The sequence below is a fragment of the Nannospalax galili genome, unplaced genomic scaffold (genome assembly GCF_000622305.1).
Source record: "Nannospalax galili isolate Female #2095 unplaced genomic scaffold, S.galili_v1.0 scaffold1436, whole genome shotgun sequence".
In the NCBI taxonomy this organism is placed as follows: domain Eukaryota; kingdom Metazoa; phylum Chordata; class Mammalia; order Rodentia; family Spalacidae; genus Nannospalax; species Nannospalax galili.
The window spans coordinates 544,833-562,265 of NW_008338997.1; the positions used below are offsets into that span (position 1 = coordinate 544,833).

Here is a 17,433-nt window from a genome sequence, read left to right on the forward strand (position 1 = left end):
TCTCTCTCTCTCTCTCTCTCTCTCTCTCTCTCTGCTGCCCGGGGAGGGAGGGCTCGGAAGGATGCTCAGGCCTTGTGCTGTTTGCTAGTCTTGAACGACACCTGCAGCACGCGTTCACCGAGGCGATATCCATTCAGGCTGGCGATGGCCATGGCTGCCTCATCGTAGTTGGTCATGGTGACGAAGCCAAAGCCCTTGCACTTGTTGGTGGTGAAATCTCGGATGACCTTGACGTTGGTGACCGCCCCGAAGGGCCCGAACAGCTGCCACAGCACGCTCTCATCAGCCTCCGGGGAAAGGTTGTACACAAAGATGCACCAGCCGGCACCTGCCGCCCCTCCAGACAGACCCACGCCCGCCAGGCCACTCATGCCGTCGATGGCGATCGGGGAGAACCTGGCGATGAGCGACAGGGGACTACTTTGGGGGTCACGCGGGCTCTGCCCTGACCCCCAGCATGCCTTTGATCCCCACCATCGGGAGACCCCCCCCACACACCAAGGCTCCTGTTGCCTGTGATCTCATGACCTCATTCTTTGACCCCACCTGAGACACCAGCCCCTGACCTGCAGCCCCACCTTGACTCCCACACTGACTCCCCTGGTTCTGTTCTAAGTGTCATCTTTAGCCTGAGTTCATGACCAGCCTCTGGCCCTGCCTGGTCCTGGGCTCCACTGATGTCAGCCCTTCCCTAGGCTGTCTTCTCCCTTAACTTTAATCCTTTCCTGTATTCCAGGCTAGCCTTGAACTCACTGTGTAGACTCTGTCAAATAAAGAGACTGCTAGATATATAAGATGGCTGTGGAAGCTCATGCCTGAAATCACAGCACTTGGTGAACGGAGACAAGAGAATTGCTGTGACTTTGAGCTCATCCTAGGTTACAGAATGATGTCCTGTCTCAAAAAAACAAAAACACCACAGGCTGAGCCTAGTGGCACACACCTTTAACCCCAGCACAACTTAAAAACAAAAACAAAACAAAAAACTAGCCAGGGGCTGGAGAGATGGCTCAGTGTTTAAGAGCACATACTGTTCTTCCAGAGGACCTAAGTTTGGTTCCCATCACCCACATCAGATGGCTCACAACTGTAGCTCCATGGGATCCCAACACTCTTCTGGTTTCCATAGGCAACATACACACACACACACACACACACACACACACACACACACACACACATTATTGTATTTTGAGACAGGGTCTCCCTGTAGCCCCAGGTGGCCTAGAACTTGCTATGTAGATCAGGCTGGCCTCAATCTCACAGAGATCTCTCTCTGCCTCCTGAGTGCCGGGTTTAAAAGTGTACATACATCATCATGTCCAGCTATAAAAATAGACTTTAAAACAAATGAGATGCATAAAATAAACAAAACTCCAAATAAATAAGAGAAATAGGAATTTAACTACATAAAATATAAAATTCACATAGCCTTCCATGTCCAACATGTTTCATGAATCCACAGGGGAAGTATCCGTAATAAATAAGGGGACAACTGTATTGAGTATTATGATCCCTGCAAGAGTTTCTCCCCAGGGATGGCCCAGCCCTAGAATACTACCTAGAAGACATTCTAGAAGTATCTGTTGACTGAATTAATGATGTCTGGACTTGACTCCACCCATTTCCCACTGGTTTGCTCACCATCAGGATTAGATCACTCAGCTTTCTGGGAGGATTCTTGAGAGTCTCCACCATTTTGCTTTGGTGGTGAGGGACTTGCTCCCTCCTCTGAGCCTTTGCAGAGGCTACTCCCCATGCCAGATTACCTGCAAGTCTGAGCGCTGATGGCCCGGGCTCTTCTGGGTCTCCACTCACCCTTATGTTGCCCTTGCATGGCCCTAACCATCACCCAATTCCACATCATAAGACCAGGAGTGTCGGTGGCAATACTCATGCAAGGCCTGCCTTTTATTGAACTCTTGCTATGTGCCAAGCACAGTGCTCTGTCTCTGATTCATTTCCAAGAGGGGACAAGTCTGGCTTGGCCACTCCGGCCCCAAGCCCAGGCTTCTAATACAACATGCTCCCAACACCTTGTGATGTAATAAACATTGAAACTTTCACAAAATCAGGGATACAGACAAAGTGGGGAGGGTTTAGGGTTCATATGACTCTGAGGAAGGAGGTGATCATTCTGTAACTGACAAAACCAGCAATGGTTGCAGATGGATGGGGGCATGACTCAGAGCCCCTGCCTAGAAACCCCGAGTCAGGGGCTGGGGATGTGGCTCAGTGGCAGAGCAGAGGCCTAACATTTGGAAGGCCCTGGGTTCTGTCCCAAACACAAACAGTAACTGGCAGTGGGTAGGCCTCAAAGGTCTATGGGTGCTGGTGGGCGTGATTTCACTCCCCCTTTTATTGAGACGACAAAGAGACCTGCAGGCGCCTCAGACGGCCCTCTGCGTCCCACATTCTGTATCCACTCTTTCTAGATGTTTACTAATGCTCCTTGTCTTGAGGGTTATCCTGTTCCTAGACACAGGCAGAGATGGTTAACCAGTTATCCTGGAGATAAGGTGCATGCAGGACCAGGGGGAGGGTAAAAAAGACAAGGGGACAGTAGGGGATGGGGGCAGCAGGGCAGGGGCACTGTTACCTCTTGACACCATAGGCCATGTTCAGCAAATTGTCCAGCCTGTGGAGACAGAAGCATCGGTCAGGGTGGCTGGTGGCCTGTCCCCAGGCTGTGATGTGACAGCCGGCTCTCCCTGCCCCCACGGCCTGCAGCAGGGCCCTGCCCCCGCTTCCCGCGCCCAGGCCGACTGGACACTGCCTGGCACGGAACTTCATTCGCTTTGGCACCGCCTGCCCTGCTGCTACCCAGCCTGAACTCTCCACATCCTCCCCCTCCTGGCTGCCCACAGGGTCCACCTACTCCGGGACTGGGATGTCTGGCTTAAGAGGAGCCTGCATGACAATGACAGTACAGCCACAGGGAGCTTCCCCCACTGCTGAGCCTACAAGGGGCAACTTGCATGGTTCCCCCAGGTCTATGGGAGCGCCCTGTCCTCCTGCCACTCCAGATCCTGTTCATGTATTGTTTGTTTGTTTTGACCTGGGAAATCTCTTGTGTGAGCTGAGAAGATCTCAGTGGAATGGGACAGGACTCCCTCTCTTCTGATCTGATTACCACAGCACACACTATATGACATGACCAGCACAGAATAGCTGCTCAGCAAATGTTTGGTGGTAAGGTTATCCATGAGGAAACTGAGGCATGGACCATAGGAGCCAAATATAAGAGACAGAGACAGAAACAGACAGAAAGGTGAAGAGCAGCAGAGGGGGAGAGACAGAGAGACAGAGATCCACATATGCACAGGGACACAGACAGCAACAGAGAGAAACACGGAGAGAGACAGAGTCAGAGTCAGAAAGAATGGCAGACAGGAACAGAGGACAGACAGAGACACAGAGTCAGAGAGATGAAGATAGAGAGAGACGGGGCAGAAAAAAAGGCAGACAGCAACAGAGGAGAGACACACAGAGAGAGCCAGAGAGACAGAGAGAGAAGTAGGAAGAGATAAGAACCGAGCAAGAAAGAGCCAGAGAGCCAGAAAGAGAGAAACGGAGAGACAGAGAGAGAAAGAGACACAGAGACAGAGAGACAGAGGTAGGAACACGTGAATGAATACAGAGCAAAGAGACAGCAAGAGACCGAGACCGAGACACAGACAGAGGCACACAGAGACGGGGTGAGAAATACACACTGAAAGAGAGAGAGAGAGACAGAGACAGGGAGAGAGTCAGACAGAGAGAAATGGGAGAGACAGGGAGAGAGAGAGATGGAGAGATAAAAAGAGAGAATGGCAGAGAAAGACAGATGGAGTGAGAGAGTATGAACGAGCCACAGTTGGGCCTCAATTAGCTGTCTCCATGCCAACTGTAGTGGCCCACACATGTGGAGCACCTGCTACATGCAAGAGCCTGCGTTGGGCAGCTGCTCTTCCCTGCTCTCTGTGCTGGGGTGTCCCTGCACCCCTCCTCCCTGCAGAAGCCACCGCAGGCCCCTGGCCTGGGGGTCTGGGGACTCAGGCTCACCGGAAGCGCTGTGTCTGATGGTGCAGGGGACCCGCATAGCGCCGGGCAGAGGACTGGTACAGGTGGGTGAGCAAGGCCTGCCCTGTCTTCTGACTCGGATTGTTAGCAAACTTGACTGTGATGGGTTCAGCGGCGCCCAGTGGCTTCTGCCCGTTCAATCCCTTGATGGCCTCTTCAGCTTCAATCCTCTTGTCGAAGCGGATGAATCCCACACCCCGAGAGACACCTGCCAGGAGTGTTAGGGCTTCTGTCATGGGCCATCCTGTCCTTCTCCTGTGACTCTCCCCTCTTCTACCTCCTGTACCCCCCACCTCCAATTACAGCTTTGTTTGGATGGCACCTGGGCAACCCCTGTGGACTGCACCTGTCACCCCAGCATCCTGACCTGTGACCTGGTCCACGAGGATTCTAGAAGTGATGATTCGGCCATATTGTGAGAACAGCTGTTCCATCTCCTTCTGACTCATGGTTTTGGGGAGGCCACTGACATACAAGTTAGCATCCCGGATGGATGCAGAACTGGGGCGGGCATAGGACACCTGGAAAGGGGGTGGGACGAACACAATGGGTGAAGACAGACTAGAGGAGAGACAGCGAGAGTCCACAGAAACCCACACCGAACCTCAGAGATGTCCCCACACCCACCAGCTCATTCAACATATCCCTCAGGGCTGGGGTTCAGTGGGTAGAGTGCCTGCCTAACCTGCATGAAGCCCTGGGTTTTAGCCTTAGCACTGAATAAACCCGGAGGGGTGCTCATGCCTGTCATCCCTGTATCCAGGACGTAGAGGACCAGAAGTTCAAGGTCATCCTCTAATATACAAAGTTCAAGGCTAGCCTGGGTTTCTTTCTTTCTTTTTTAAAAAATATTTTATTTATGCCAGGTGTGGTGGCGCATGCCTGTAGTCCAAGTACTTGGGAGGCAGAGGCAGGTGGATCTCCGTGAGTTCAAGGCCAGCCTGGTCTACACAGTGAGTTCCAGGCCAGCTGGGGCTACAGGGAGACCCTGTCTCAAAAAGACCAAAAAAAAATTTTTTTTTTATTTATTATTTTTTTTATGTGTTTGAGTGGATTGCCTGCATGTACGTGAGTGAATCCGTGTCATGCAATGTGGCAGAGATCAGAAGAGGGCTTTGGATTTCCCTGGAACTGGAGTTAAGAACAGTTCATAGCCGCCATGTGGGTGCTGGAAATTGAACCCAGGTCCTCTGCAAGAGCAGTCAGTGCTCTTAACCGCTGAGCCATCTCTCCAGCCCCCAGCCTGGGTTTCTTAAGATACTGTCTCAACCAAAGAAAAACACAGGAGGTAGCCAGGCATAGCAACACGTGCCTTTAATCCCAGCACTTGGGAGGCAGAGGCAGGCGGATCTCTGTGAGTTCAAGACCAGCCTGGTCTGCATAGTAAGTTCCAGGACAGCTGGGGCTACAGGGAGACCCTGTCTCAAAAAGACCAAAAAAAAAAAAGACTGGGGAGATAGTTGAGTTTGATGAGGACCTGAGTTAGATGCCACAGGGAGATCCTGTCTCAAAAGACATAAATAAGGACTGGAGAGATGGCTCAGTGGTTAAGAACACTGGTTGTTCTTGCAGAAGACCCGTGTTCAATTCCCAGCACCCACATGGCAGCTAACTGTCCGTAACTCCAGTTCCAAGGGATCTGATAGCCTCTTCTGTCTTCTGCTGGCATTGCACTACATGGGTGCACTTACTACATGCAGGCAATACACACATACCCATAAAATAAAAGTAATAAATAAAATATTTTTTTAAAAAGAGATAGGCTGGGCATGGTGGCGCACGCCTTTAGTCCCAGCACTTGGGAGGCAGAGGCAGGCAGATCTCTGTGAGTTCAAGGCCAGCCTGGTCTACATAGTGAGTTCCAGGACAGCTGGGGCTACAGGGAGACTCTGTCTCAAAAATTGTTTTAAAGCCATGTGGGTTGTTGAGAAGGCTCAGAGGGTAAGAGCGCTTCCTGTGAAAGACTAAAGACCTGAGTTTGATTCCAAGAACACATGGTAGGAGAGAACAAACTCCCAAAGTTTGTCCTCGGACCTCCACACCCACATGGTCGTACATGAGCATCCACATACACACATATGCATCACATACACACACACATACACACTAATAAATAAAAATAAATTTTGAGATGTTTTGTTTTGAGACAGGGTCTCATTATGTATCTCTGGCTGGCCTGGAAGTCTCTATGTAGACCAGGTTGCCTCTGCTGAGACTAAAGGTGTGTACCACCATGACTGGCTCTATTTTACTTATTTATTTTTGATCTTTTTTTTTTGGTCTTTTTGAGACAGGGTCTCCCTGTAGCCCCAGCTGTCCTGGAACTCACTATGTAGACCAGGCTGGCCTAGAACTCACAGAGATCCGCCTGCCTCTGCCTCCCAAGTACTGGGACTACAGGCGTGCGCCACCATGCCTGGCTATTTATTTATTTTTATTATTTTTTATAAATTTTATGCATACGAGTGTATTGCCTGCATGTATGTGAGTGCACCTGTGTTGTGCAATGCCACGGAGGTCAGAAGAGGGCTTTGGATTCCCCTGGAACTGGAGTTAAGGAATGTTCTTAGCCTCCATGTGGATGCTGGGAATTGAACCTGGGTCCTCTGCAAGAGCAGTCAGTGCTCTTAACTGCTGAGCCATCTCTCCAGCCCCGAGTTGAGTTTTTATTTAAAAAAACAAACAAACAAAAAAACCCCACGGGCTGGAGAGATGGCTCAGTGGTTAAGAACACTGGTTGTTCTTGCAGAAGACCTGGGTTCGAATCCCAGCACCCACATGGCAGCTAACAAGTGTACTTAACTCCAGTCCCAGGGGATCCGACAGTCTCTTCTGACCTCCGCGGGCATTGCACGACATGGGTGCACTTACCTACATGCAGCAATACACACATACACATAAAATAAAAATAAAAATTTTTTAAAAATTAAAATAACTCAAAGTGATGGCTCCTGAGGAGCAACACAGTACCACCAAAATAGACCTCTGGCCTACACACACACACACACACACACACTCTCACAGGCACACAAAGAGGCACATGCATATATACTTGAGCCCACATAGTCACACACAAAATGAGTTTTGTTTTGGAACAGGGTCTCACTCTGTAGCCCTGGCTGGCCTGGAACTTGTTCTGTAGACCAGACTGACCCGGAACTCACAGAGCTCCACCTGCTTCTGACTCTTGGGTACTGGGATTAAAGTTGTGTGTGTCACTACACCTAGCCAGTAAGAATTTAAAAAGAGAAAAGGAGGAGGCAGAGGCAGGCAGATCTCTGAGTTCAAGGCCAGCTGAGGCTACAGGGAGACCCTGTCTCAAAAAAGTTGAGAGAGAGAGAGAGAGAGAGAGAGAGAGAGAGAGAGACTGGAGAACTAGCTTAGCAGTTAAGAGCTCTGACTGCTCTTACAGAGGGCCCAAGTTTGGTTCCCAGTATCCACATGGCAGCTAACTGTCTATAACTCCATTTCCAGGGGATCTAATGCCTTCACACAAACACAAATTCACACACACACACACACACACACACACACACACACACACACAAATCCACACAGAAGATTTAAATGAGAAAACCTGCCAATATCTGATTTCTGCCGCCAGATTACACACATTCTTCTACTTTTTGTCCAGCCTCAGCCGTGGATCACAGTTTCCAAGCTCAGCCTCCAGTCTATCCCCCTGCCAGCAGCCTCAGGGTGCCTGTGAGCCCTCTGCATTGAATTCCCCAGGGCTCCCACCTTTCTTTGCCTTACCGTTAAAGACTTTTTTTTTTTTTTTGGTCTTTTTTGAGACAGGGTCTCCCTATGACCCCAGCTGTCCTGGAACTTGCTAGGTAGACCAGGCTGGTCTTGAACTTACAGAGATTTGCCTGCCTCTGCCTCCCAAGTGCTGGGATTAATGGCGTGCGCCACCACAGCCAGCCTTTAAAAAAATAAAAAATCCACACCTTTAGTTCCAGCACTCGGGAGGAGGAGGCAAGCAGCTCTGTGTGAATTCAAGGCCAGCCTGGTCTACATATCGAGTTCCAGGTCAGTTGGGGCTATAGGGAGACCCTGCCTCAAAATTTTTTTTTCTTAGGGTGTGTGTGTGTGTGTGTGTATGTGTGTGTGCATGTATATACATGTGCCATGGTACACATGCGGAAGTAAGAGGACAACTTGGTGAGTCGGTTCTCTCCTTCCACCATGTATAGGGTCCTGAGGATTGAACTCAGGTCATCAGGCTTGGCAGCAAGCACTTTACCTGCTGAGCCATCTTCCAGCCCAAGTCCTTCTGTGTGTGTGTGCTTGCGTGTGTGTATATGTGTGTGTGTGTGTGTGTGTGTGTGTGTGTGTGTGTGTGTGTAGTTTTGGGGACTGAACCCAGGGCCTTTCACATGTTAGAAAAATGCTGTACCACTAAGCTACATGTATGCAGGCGTTAACACTCATATACATAAAATAAAAATAAAGAAATGATTAAATAATTTTTTAAAAAAAGAAAGAAAAGAGACCCAGGTAACTGAATCTGAGGAAGGCATGGGGAGGAGCGAAGTGAGGGAGACGAGGGCAAAGACGTGACGGAATAGTATGCAAAGCGTTTGGAAGAGTTTATAGACTGAGGCTGTAGCTGAGTTGTTAGCAGCCATGTGGGTTCTGGGATTCAAACCCAGGTCCTCTGCAAGAACAGCCAGTGCTCTTAACCTCTGCACTCTCTCTCCAGCCCCAGGGTCTCTTTTCTTCACCACAGATACACCAGGCACGTTCAGCCTCAGGACCTTTCCACCTGCTGTTTGCTGTTTGGAAGTGTCTTCCTGCATGGTGTGGTGGTTCATGCCTGTAAACCCAACACGGGTGGATGCAACAGGAGGATGGCCTGGAGTTCAAGTTCAGAGTGAGACCAAAGCTCTGACTCACGCTTCCTACCCCTCATCATAGAAACTCTCCTCCCCTCAGTTGAAAGGTCCTTCCTATTAGTCCCACCTCTACTGCGCTTAAAAAAAAAAATTCTTACATTTACTCTGTGTGTGTGTGTGTGTGTGTGAGTGTGTGTGTGCGCCTGAATAGATGTATGTGTGGAGGTCAGAAGACAACTTGTGGGAGTCAGTTCTCTCCTACCATCATGTGGGACCCAAGGATCAAACTCAGGTGATCAGGCTTGGCTGCAAGTACCTTTACCTGCTGAGTCATCTTAGCAGTCATTTAGTGCCCTATATCAGGCATTTTTAAGTGAATTCCATACACATCAGTTCCATCTTAGCATTTGTGTCATTAATAAGAATGTACCCTAACAATGAGACTGTGCAGCTGCTTAAAAATGGTGGGTACAGCTGGGCGTGGTGGGACAGGCCTTTAATCCCAGCGCTTGGGAGGCAGAAACAGACAGATCTCTGTGAGTTCAAGGCCAGCCTGGTCTACATAGTGAGTTCAGGCCAGCTGGGGCTACAGGGAGATCCTGTCTCAAAAAGACCCCCCCCTAAAAAAAAGTAGGTACTTAACTCCAGCACTCTGTGAGCTTGAGCCCAAGGCCTGCCTGGACTACCTAGCGAGTTCCAGAGATGCTTAGATAGACCCTGTCTAAAAAAATTTCCTCCAAGGGGCTGGAGACCTGACTCAGTGGTTAAGAGCACTGGCTGCTCTTCCAGAGAACCTGCTTCAGGTCCCGTACTACACGGCAGCTAGCAACCTTCTGTACCAGTTCCAGGGCATCTGACACCCTCTCTGGCCTTTCCTGAGCATTGCATGCATGTGGTACACTTACATACATGCAGGCATGTAAAATACACATGATAAAATTAATCCTACAAAAAATTAAAAATAATAATTTTTTTTAAATTTCATTTAAAAAATAACACCAAACAAAGCAGTAACAAAAACAGTGGATGTGGACATTTACAACGCCCAGACGCTGGAGAGTACTCTGAGGTTGGGGAAAGAAAGGTCCAAGTACAAAGCAGCATACTGTGGGACCCCAGCTCACTGTGTGTTTATCCATGTCCTGGAGACTGACTGCAGAGGCCTCGTCCATAAGGACCAATGCAGTGATCCACCCCTGCTGTTGGAGAGGTCTTGAGCTCCCCCAACCTTCTTTCGGTTGCTTCTTCTACAGAACCTCCAAGCTCTGGGTAGATAGGGGTCACGGTCTGGCATCTGTGTGGAGCAGTGGTGGTATGGTGGCTCCATCACAAATTAGGAGCCAGTGAGATGACTCAGCAGGTAAGGCGCTTGCTACCAAGTCTGAGGACCCCAGTTCAATTCCTGAGACCCACATGGTGGAAGGAGAGAACTGACCTCTACATGCATGTGTGCCATTCACACCCACACACATAAGCACACAATAAACGTAGCAAATTTTGGAAAAGAAGTAACTAGGACTAAGGCTGTGACTCAAGGAATAGAGCACTCACCTAGCACGCAGGTTTGATCCCCAGCACCCCACAAACTGGGCACAGTGGTACATCCTTGTAATCCCCACAGGGGGAGATAGAGGAAGGAGGATCAGAAGTTCAATGTCATCTTCAGCTATATATCTAGTATGAGTCCAGCCTGGACTACATGAAACATGGTCTTAAAGTTTGAAAAAAAAATAGGAAGAAGGAAAGAGCTAACTATAATCAAAATACTAAAAAAATAACCAGGTGTGGTGGTGCACACATTTACTCCCAGCTCTCAAGAGGTAGAGGAGGTGGATCTCTGTGAGTTAGAGGCCAGCCTGGTCTCCATAGTGAGTTCCAGGACAGCCAGGGCTAAATAGTAAGAAAAAAAATTTTCTCACTAAAAAATAATTTTAAATTTATTATTTATTATTTTTATTTTAGGTGTATGATTGTTTTGCCTGCATGTATGTAAGTGCACCATATGTATGCAATGCTCAGGAGAGGCCAGAAGAGAGTGTTGGATCCTCTGGAACTAGAGTTACAGACGGTTGTTAGCCACCATGCAGGTGCTGGGAACTGAACCTGGGTTTTCTGTAAGAACAAGTGGTCTTAACCACTGAGCAAACTCTCCAGCCACCCACCAAAAAATAATTTAAAAATTGCACCCATGTGTTTGAGAGTTTTCTGACTCAATTATGGGAATGTGAGTTTTGAGGGGTAAGGTCTGGTGCTATGAGTTAGATTTAGGAGTGACAGGAAGGGAAGCCAGGGCTTTGGGATACATATTTATTTTTGTGTGTTTGTGTGTGTGTAAGATAAGGTCTCACTTTATGACCCTGGCTAAGCTGGAAGTTGAAGCAATGCTCCTGCCTCAGACTCTTGAGTGATGGTGATATAGACACGTGCCACCACTCCCAGCTCAGCTCTTAGGTTATGGGTTCTGTGATGCACAGAGTAGTGGCTGGCCTGGAATTTTCTATGTAGCCCAGGCTGGCTTCAAACTCACAGAGATGTGCCTGTCTCTGCCTCCCAAGTGCTTTCATTAAAGGTGTGTGCCACCACACCCAGGTGGGAACACTGCTCTCAGCTGAGAGTGCCCACGAGCTTCCGGGACTCTCCTGTCTCCCTGTCTTATCTCCAAGAAGATACTCTGGATTACAGATGCTCACTACATTGTCTGCCTTTGCGTGGGTTCTGGGGATTTGAACTCAGGTCCTCGAGGTTTGCTGCAAGTGCTTTACACACTGAGCCATATCCTCAGCCTTTTCCATCCCTCTGAGTTGTAGTGTCCTGAATGGTATGGTCTGAGTTCTTCATACTCTCTATGGCAGGATGGGACCTGGTGCATGGAAATATTTTTGTCTGAATCTGCCAGGACAGCAGTTAGGACTGACCAACACTGTTTCAGGGCACAAACCTACAGGCCTGCAGTGACAGCCTCTGAGACAAAACCAGCAAGAGGGTGTCTCAAAACCACCACCAAGTGCACAATGACATGAGGTCTTCCAGAATGACAACAAGAAAACAATGAGGCGTCTGTCACACCCATGTCAGGCCAGGTAGACAGCCCACGAAGCCAAACCACGACCCACTAAAATCCTGCTGTGGGGCTGGAGAGATGGCTCTGCTCTCGCAGAGGACCCACGTTTGGTTCCCAGCACCCATTCCAGCACACAACAGCTGACAACCTTCTGTAAGTCCAGTTCCGGGGGTGCCCATGCCCTCTTCTGGCCTCAGTGGGTACCGCATGCGTATGGTGAATTTACATACATGAAGGTAAAACACTCATATACGTACAATAAAAATTAAAAAAAAAAAGATCCTGTTGCAACCAGACACACCCAAGGTACACACTTGAGGTCACAGCTAGAGTTGCAATGTCACAAGTCACACAAACATAGGTTCTACACAGAGGGACACATTTTGTTTTTTGAGACAGGGTCTCTTGTAGCCCAGGCTGGCTTTGAACTTGCTTTGTAGCTAAGGATGACTCCTGATCCTCCTGCCTCTACCTCCTCAGTGCTGGGATGACAGGCACGCACCACCATGCCCAGTTTATGCAGTGCTAGGATGCAATTCAGGGCTTTGTGCATGCTAGGCAAGCACTCTACCCACTGAGTTCCAACTCCAAGTCCCTAGATCGTGTGTGTCTGTGTGTGTGTGTGTGTGTGTCTGTGTCTGTGTCTGTGTGTGTATGGTGTGTTTGGTGTGTTTATGTTCCTGTTTAGGCCCAGGGTCAACTTTAGGTATCATTGTTCAGGGACCGTCCCCCTTGTTTCTGAGACAGGGTCTCTCATTGGGAACTGGAACTTGCCAAGTAGACTTGGCTGGGTAACCAGTGTTCCTGGAATCTGTCTGTCTCCACCTTTCCAGAACGTGGATTACACATGTGAGCCACCAAACCTTGATTTTTCACTAGGGTTCTTAGGACTCAAACACAGGTCCCCAATGCAGGACACGTGACTGAACGATCTCCCCAGACCCTACCCCTAATCATTTGTTTGTTTGTTGTTTTTGAGAAAAGACCTCACTATGTAGCTCTGACTGGCCTGGAACACACTATGCAGACCAAGCTAACCTCAATCTCACAGAGATCTGCCTGCCTTCACTTACTGAGTGCTGCTATTAAAGATTGTTGGGTGTGGGGTGTGTGTGTGTGTGTGTGTGTGTGTGTGTGTGTGCTGGGCAAGCACTCTCTTACTGAGACTCATTTCTAGTTCCATGCCTCCAACTTTAACTACCCAGACCCATCTGACATCACACACTTGCATAGAGATACTTTGTCACACAACCACCAAGTTACTATCTACTGTCTTATACACCCCTCATATACTTATAACTACCGAGGTCCTCCCTTGTGCCACCTGGGGCTTCTGGAACCGACTGACCAGAGACAGGTTCATTGGGTAGGTACAATCTTCCCCCCAACTCCCACACATCAGGGAGAGGAAAAGATTCCTACACTTCCCAGGGGTCCTTGAACAGATTTGAAGGGCAGAGCCCAAACACCCCCCAGGCAGATTTAGAGAGGGACGTTTCCATGGTGACCCCCACTAAGGGATCCTGGGCTCACAGAGTTCCAGCTGGAGCTGGTGAAAGGGAAGGCTGTGGGGGAAGGGCTGCCCCTAACCCCGCCCCTCCCCAGATCCTAATTAGATTCCAGATGGTAGATGGGCCCCCACCCCCTTTTCCAGGACAAAGAAAAAGAGGGGCCCTGCCCATGCGGACACCTCCCCGCCTTACTCCCATCACTTTGACCTAGGCTTGGGCCTGGCAGATTCCTCAAGTTTTCCAGAGACTTAATTGTTGATATATGTATATTCTTAAACCAGAGGGGATGGTTCAGTGAGCAAAGGAGCTTAGAGCCAAGCCCTGGGACCCAAGTTCAATCCCTGGGACCCACACAGTGGAAGCAGAGAACCAACTCCTACAAATTGGCCTCCGACTTATATACACACACAAAATGATAAAATAAAATTGTAATACTCCCAAGGCTGGAGAGCTGACTCAGCAGTTAGGAGCACTAACTACTCTTGCAGACGACCCCAGTTCAGTTCCCACCACCCACACGTGGCTAATAAGTATCTGTAACTCTGGTTCCACTGGATCCAATGCCTCTCTGGCCTCTGTGGGCATTATACACACATGGTGTATTTACATACTTTCAGGCAAAACACTTGTACACATAAAATCAAAATAAATAAAAGAGAACCAGAAAAAAGTAACATTCTCTCACCTTGATGGGTGAAGAAACAAATTTAGGGTAGGAAAGTCAGGTGACTAGAGAGAGATCCTAAAGCCCTTGAGAGTGAAGGGGATGACAGTAGGGTCAGGGGACAGTGGAGGGGACGGTGATGAAGAACAGGTAGCCACACAATGTGGGGACACTCACCTTGATGGTTTTTGTCTGCAATTTGAGGCCATTGAGGGTGTTGATGGCTTTGTCGGCATCATTGGGGTCCGAGTAGTTCACAAACCCATAGCCCAGGCTTTGCCCTGTGGGGAAAACCAGGAGTAACCACCCTGGCTGGTCCTCCTCAAATTCCAAGCCCCCTTCCCATGACAACCTGTACCCCTAAGAGCCACCTGACTCCAGCAGTCTTGAGATACCCCACCAACAGAAACCTGTGTTCCCAAGGCTATCCCCACCCCTGTGCCCCGCCAGAACCCCATGTCAGGAAGAGTCACACCTGTGATCTTATCCCGAACCAACTTGCAGGACTCGATGTCCCCGATGCTGCCAAAAAGACTCTTGAACTCATCCTGGGTCATGTTCTGGGGTAGGTAGTTGACGATGAGGTTGGTCTTGCTGTCATCAGTGGCTCCGTTTGTCCCAAGGAGTGGCCCGTTGGGCAGGGCCGGGCCAGCCGGGCCCCCCCCCACCTGAGACTCCATGGCCCCCAGTATCTGCTGGAGACAACAGGTCGTACCCGCTCACCGCCGTGTCCCATCATCAGGGGCAAGCAGGAAAGAGTGGCTTGGGTATGATGGATTAGTTATGGCTAATATGGGCTTAATTAAAGGAGGGGACAAAGGTTTCTTTGGAGGTTTTCGAGACAGGGTCTCACTATGTAGTCCTGGCTGGCCTGGGACTCTGTATGTAGACCAGGCTCACAAACATCTGCCTACTTTTGCCTCCTGAGTGCTGGGATTAAAGGCATGCAATACCACACCCCATCCAGCTTTGTTTTTTTTTGTTTTGGAGATAGTCTAGTCTGAATATGTGGCCCAGGTTAGTCTTGAACTCACTATATAACTCAGTCTGGCTATGAACAGTGTTTTGTTTTTGAGACACAGTCTCCCTGTAGCCCCAGTTGGCTGGCACTCACTATGTAGACCAGGCTGGCCTCCAAGTCAGAGATCTGCCTGTCTCTGCCTTCCAAGTGCTAGAATTAAAGACGTGCACCACCATGCCAGGTCCTTGGCTATGAACTCTTGATCCTTCTGCCTCAGCCTCCTCAGGGCTAGGATTAAAGGCATTTGTCTCTCTGGCTAATGTATCATTATTATTATTTTTTTTTAAGACCCAGCAGATCCAGAACTCGCTATGTAGACCAGGCTGGCCTTGAACTCACAGAGATCCGCCTGCCTCTACTTCTTTAGTGCTGGGATTAAAGGCATATGCCACCACACCCGGCCCTGTTATTTTTATTTTACGTGTATGAGTGTATTGCTTGCACATATGTGAATGCACCAAGGTCATGCAGTGCTGCGGAGGTCAGAAGAGGGTGTCAGGTTCCCCTGGAACTGGAGTTAAGGATGGTTTGTAGCCGACATGTGGGTGCTGGGAATCGAATCCGGGTCCTCTGCAAGAGCAGTCAGTGCTTTTAACCGCTGAGCCATCTCTCCAGCCCTGAGAGTCATTTATTTTTATTTTATATGTATGAGTGTTTTCCCTGCGTATATGTTAGTGAACCCTTTGCTCACAGAGGCCAGAGGGGGCATCAGATCCACTGGAGCTGGAGTTACAGACCATTGTGAGGCACCCAACATGGGTGCTGGGAACTGAACTTGGGTCCTCTGGAAGAGAAGCAAGCACTCGTAACTGCTCAGCCATCTCTCCAGTCTCAAAACAATCTGCTCTTAAGAGAACTGGGTAGGGTCCCTGGGGAACTCCATTAATCCCTTCCAAGAGTAATGCCCCCCAGTGACCTAATTATCTCCCACTAGGCCCCACTTCTTAAAGGTTCCACTACCTCCCAGCCCTTTCACACTAGATCCAAGCCCTGGAACACAAATCTTTGTAGGGCACATTCTACTCTCATCTAAATCATAGCAAATAACATTTATTTGTAGGTCTGGGGTGGAGCTCAGGTCCTTACCCATTTTAGGGCTGTTCCCCAGCATTGGATCATATCCACATACAATACTTTGATTTAGGTTTTTTGTTTTTTGTTTTTTTTTTTTTTAAATCTTTTTGTGACAGCCTTTCCCTGTAGCGCCAGCTGACTTGGAACTTGGAACTCCCTTAGTAGACCAGGCTGACCTTGAACTTACAGAGATCCCTGCCTTCCGAGTGTTGGTTTGGTTTTAAGACAGGGTCTGTGGTGTGTCATCCCAGTCCTTGGGAGGTAGAGGCAGGAGGATCAGACATTCAAGGCCATCTATGGCTACATAGTACGTTTAAGACCATGAGATCCTGTCTCAAAGAAAGAAAAAAAGACGGGGGGTTATAGAGATGACTCAGCAGTTAAGAGCACTGGCTGCTCTTGCAGAGGAAGGAGGTTTGGTTTCCAGCACCCACAGGGCAGCTAACAACCATTCATAACTCCAGTTCCAGAGGCTCCGAAGCCCTCTTCTGGCCTTCACAGGTATTGCATGCACACGGTGCACTTACATACAAGCAAGGTGAAACACTCACAACATAAAATTTTTTTAAAAAATCCAAAAAATCTTTTAAAGAAAAGAAGACAGTGTATCAATATTTAACTGAGGCTCACCTCAGATTCAAGATCTTCCCGTCTCAGCTCCCTACCTCCCCATGCTGGGATTATAGTAATGTCATATCACACTTGTCCACAATATAGCATTTACTTTATTTTGCATTTTTTTAATTTAAATTTTGGTTATGTATGTATTTATTTATTTTGTATGTATGTGTGCATGGGTGTGTATGCATGTATGCCGTGGAATTAGTATGGAAGTCACAGGACTCCTTCGTGGGGTCAGTTTTCTCCTTCCACTTTTAGGTGGGATCTGGGGGTGGAACACAGGTTGTCAGGCTGGCATGGCAAGCACTGTACCTGTTGGGCTGTCCTGCCAGCCCCATAAAAAATATATTTTTTTAAAGAATAATACGTTGGGGGGCTGGAGAGATGGCTCAGCAGTTAAGAGCACTGACTGCTCTTGCAGAGGACCTGGGTTCGATTCCCAGCACCCACATGGTGGCTACGAACTGTCCTTAACTCCAGTTCCAGGGGAATCCCAAGCCCTCTTCTGACCTCTGTGGAATTGCACGAAGTGGGTGCACTCACATACATGCAGGCAATACACTTATACACATAAAATAAAA

General features: G+C 48.8%; 1 protein-coding gene across 3 annotated transcripts in view; it reads right to left on the reverse strand.

The window, feature by feature from the left end:
* Elavl3 (ELAV like RNA binding protein 3) overlaps positions 1 to 17,433 on the reverse strand; it is a 29,608-nt gene continuing 12,175 nt past the window's right edge. The window contains exons 2-7 of one of the 3 annotated variants that reach the window (XM_008833598.1): positions 14,612 to 14,828; positions 14,314 to 14,417; positions 4,430 to 4,583; positions 4,045 to 4,270; positions 2,600 to 2,638; positions 1 to 417 (exon numbers count right to left, since the gene is read on the reverse strand). In XM_008833598.1, coding sequence (XP_008831820.1) covers positions 66 to 417; positions 2,600 to 2,638; positions 4,045 to 4,270; positions 4,430 to 4,583; positions 14,314 to 14,417; positions 14,612 to 14,828 — 1,092 coding nt within the window. In that variant the 3' untranslated portion in view covers positions 1 to 65. Of the gene's footprint in view, positions 418 to 2,599; positions 2,639 to 4,044; positions 4,271 to 4,429; positions 4,584 to 14,313; positions 14,418 to 14,611; positions 14,832 to 17,433 lie in introns of all 3 variants that reach the window. The other 2 variants (XM_008833599.1, XM_017798312.1) reach the window with 2 other exon arrangements.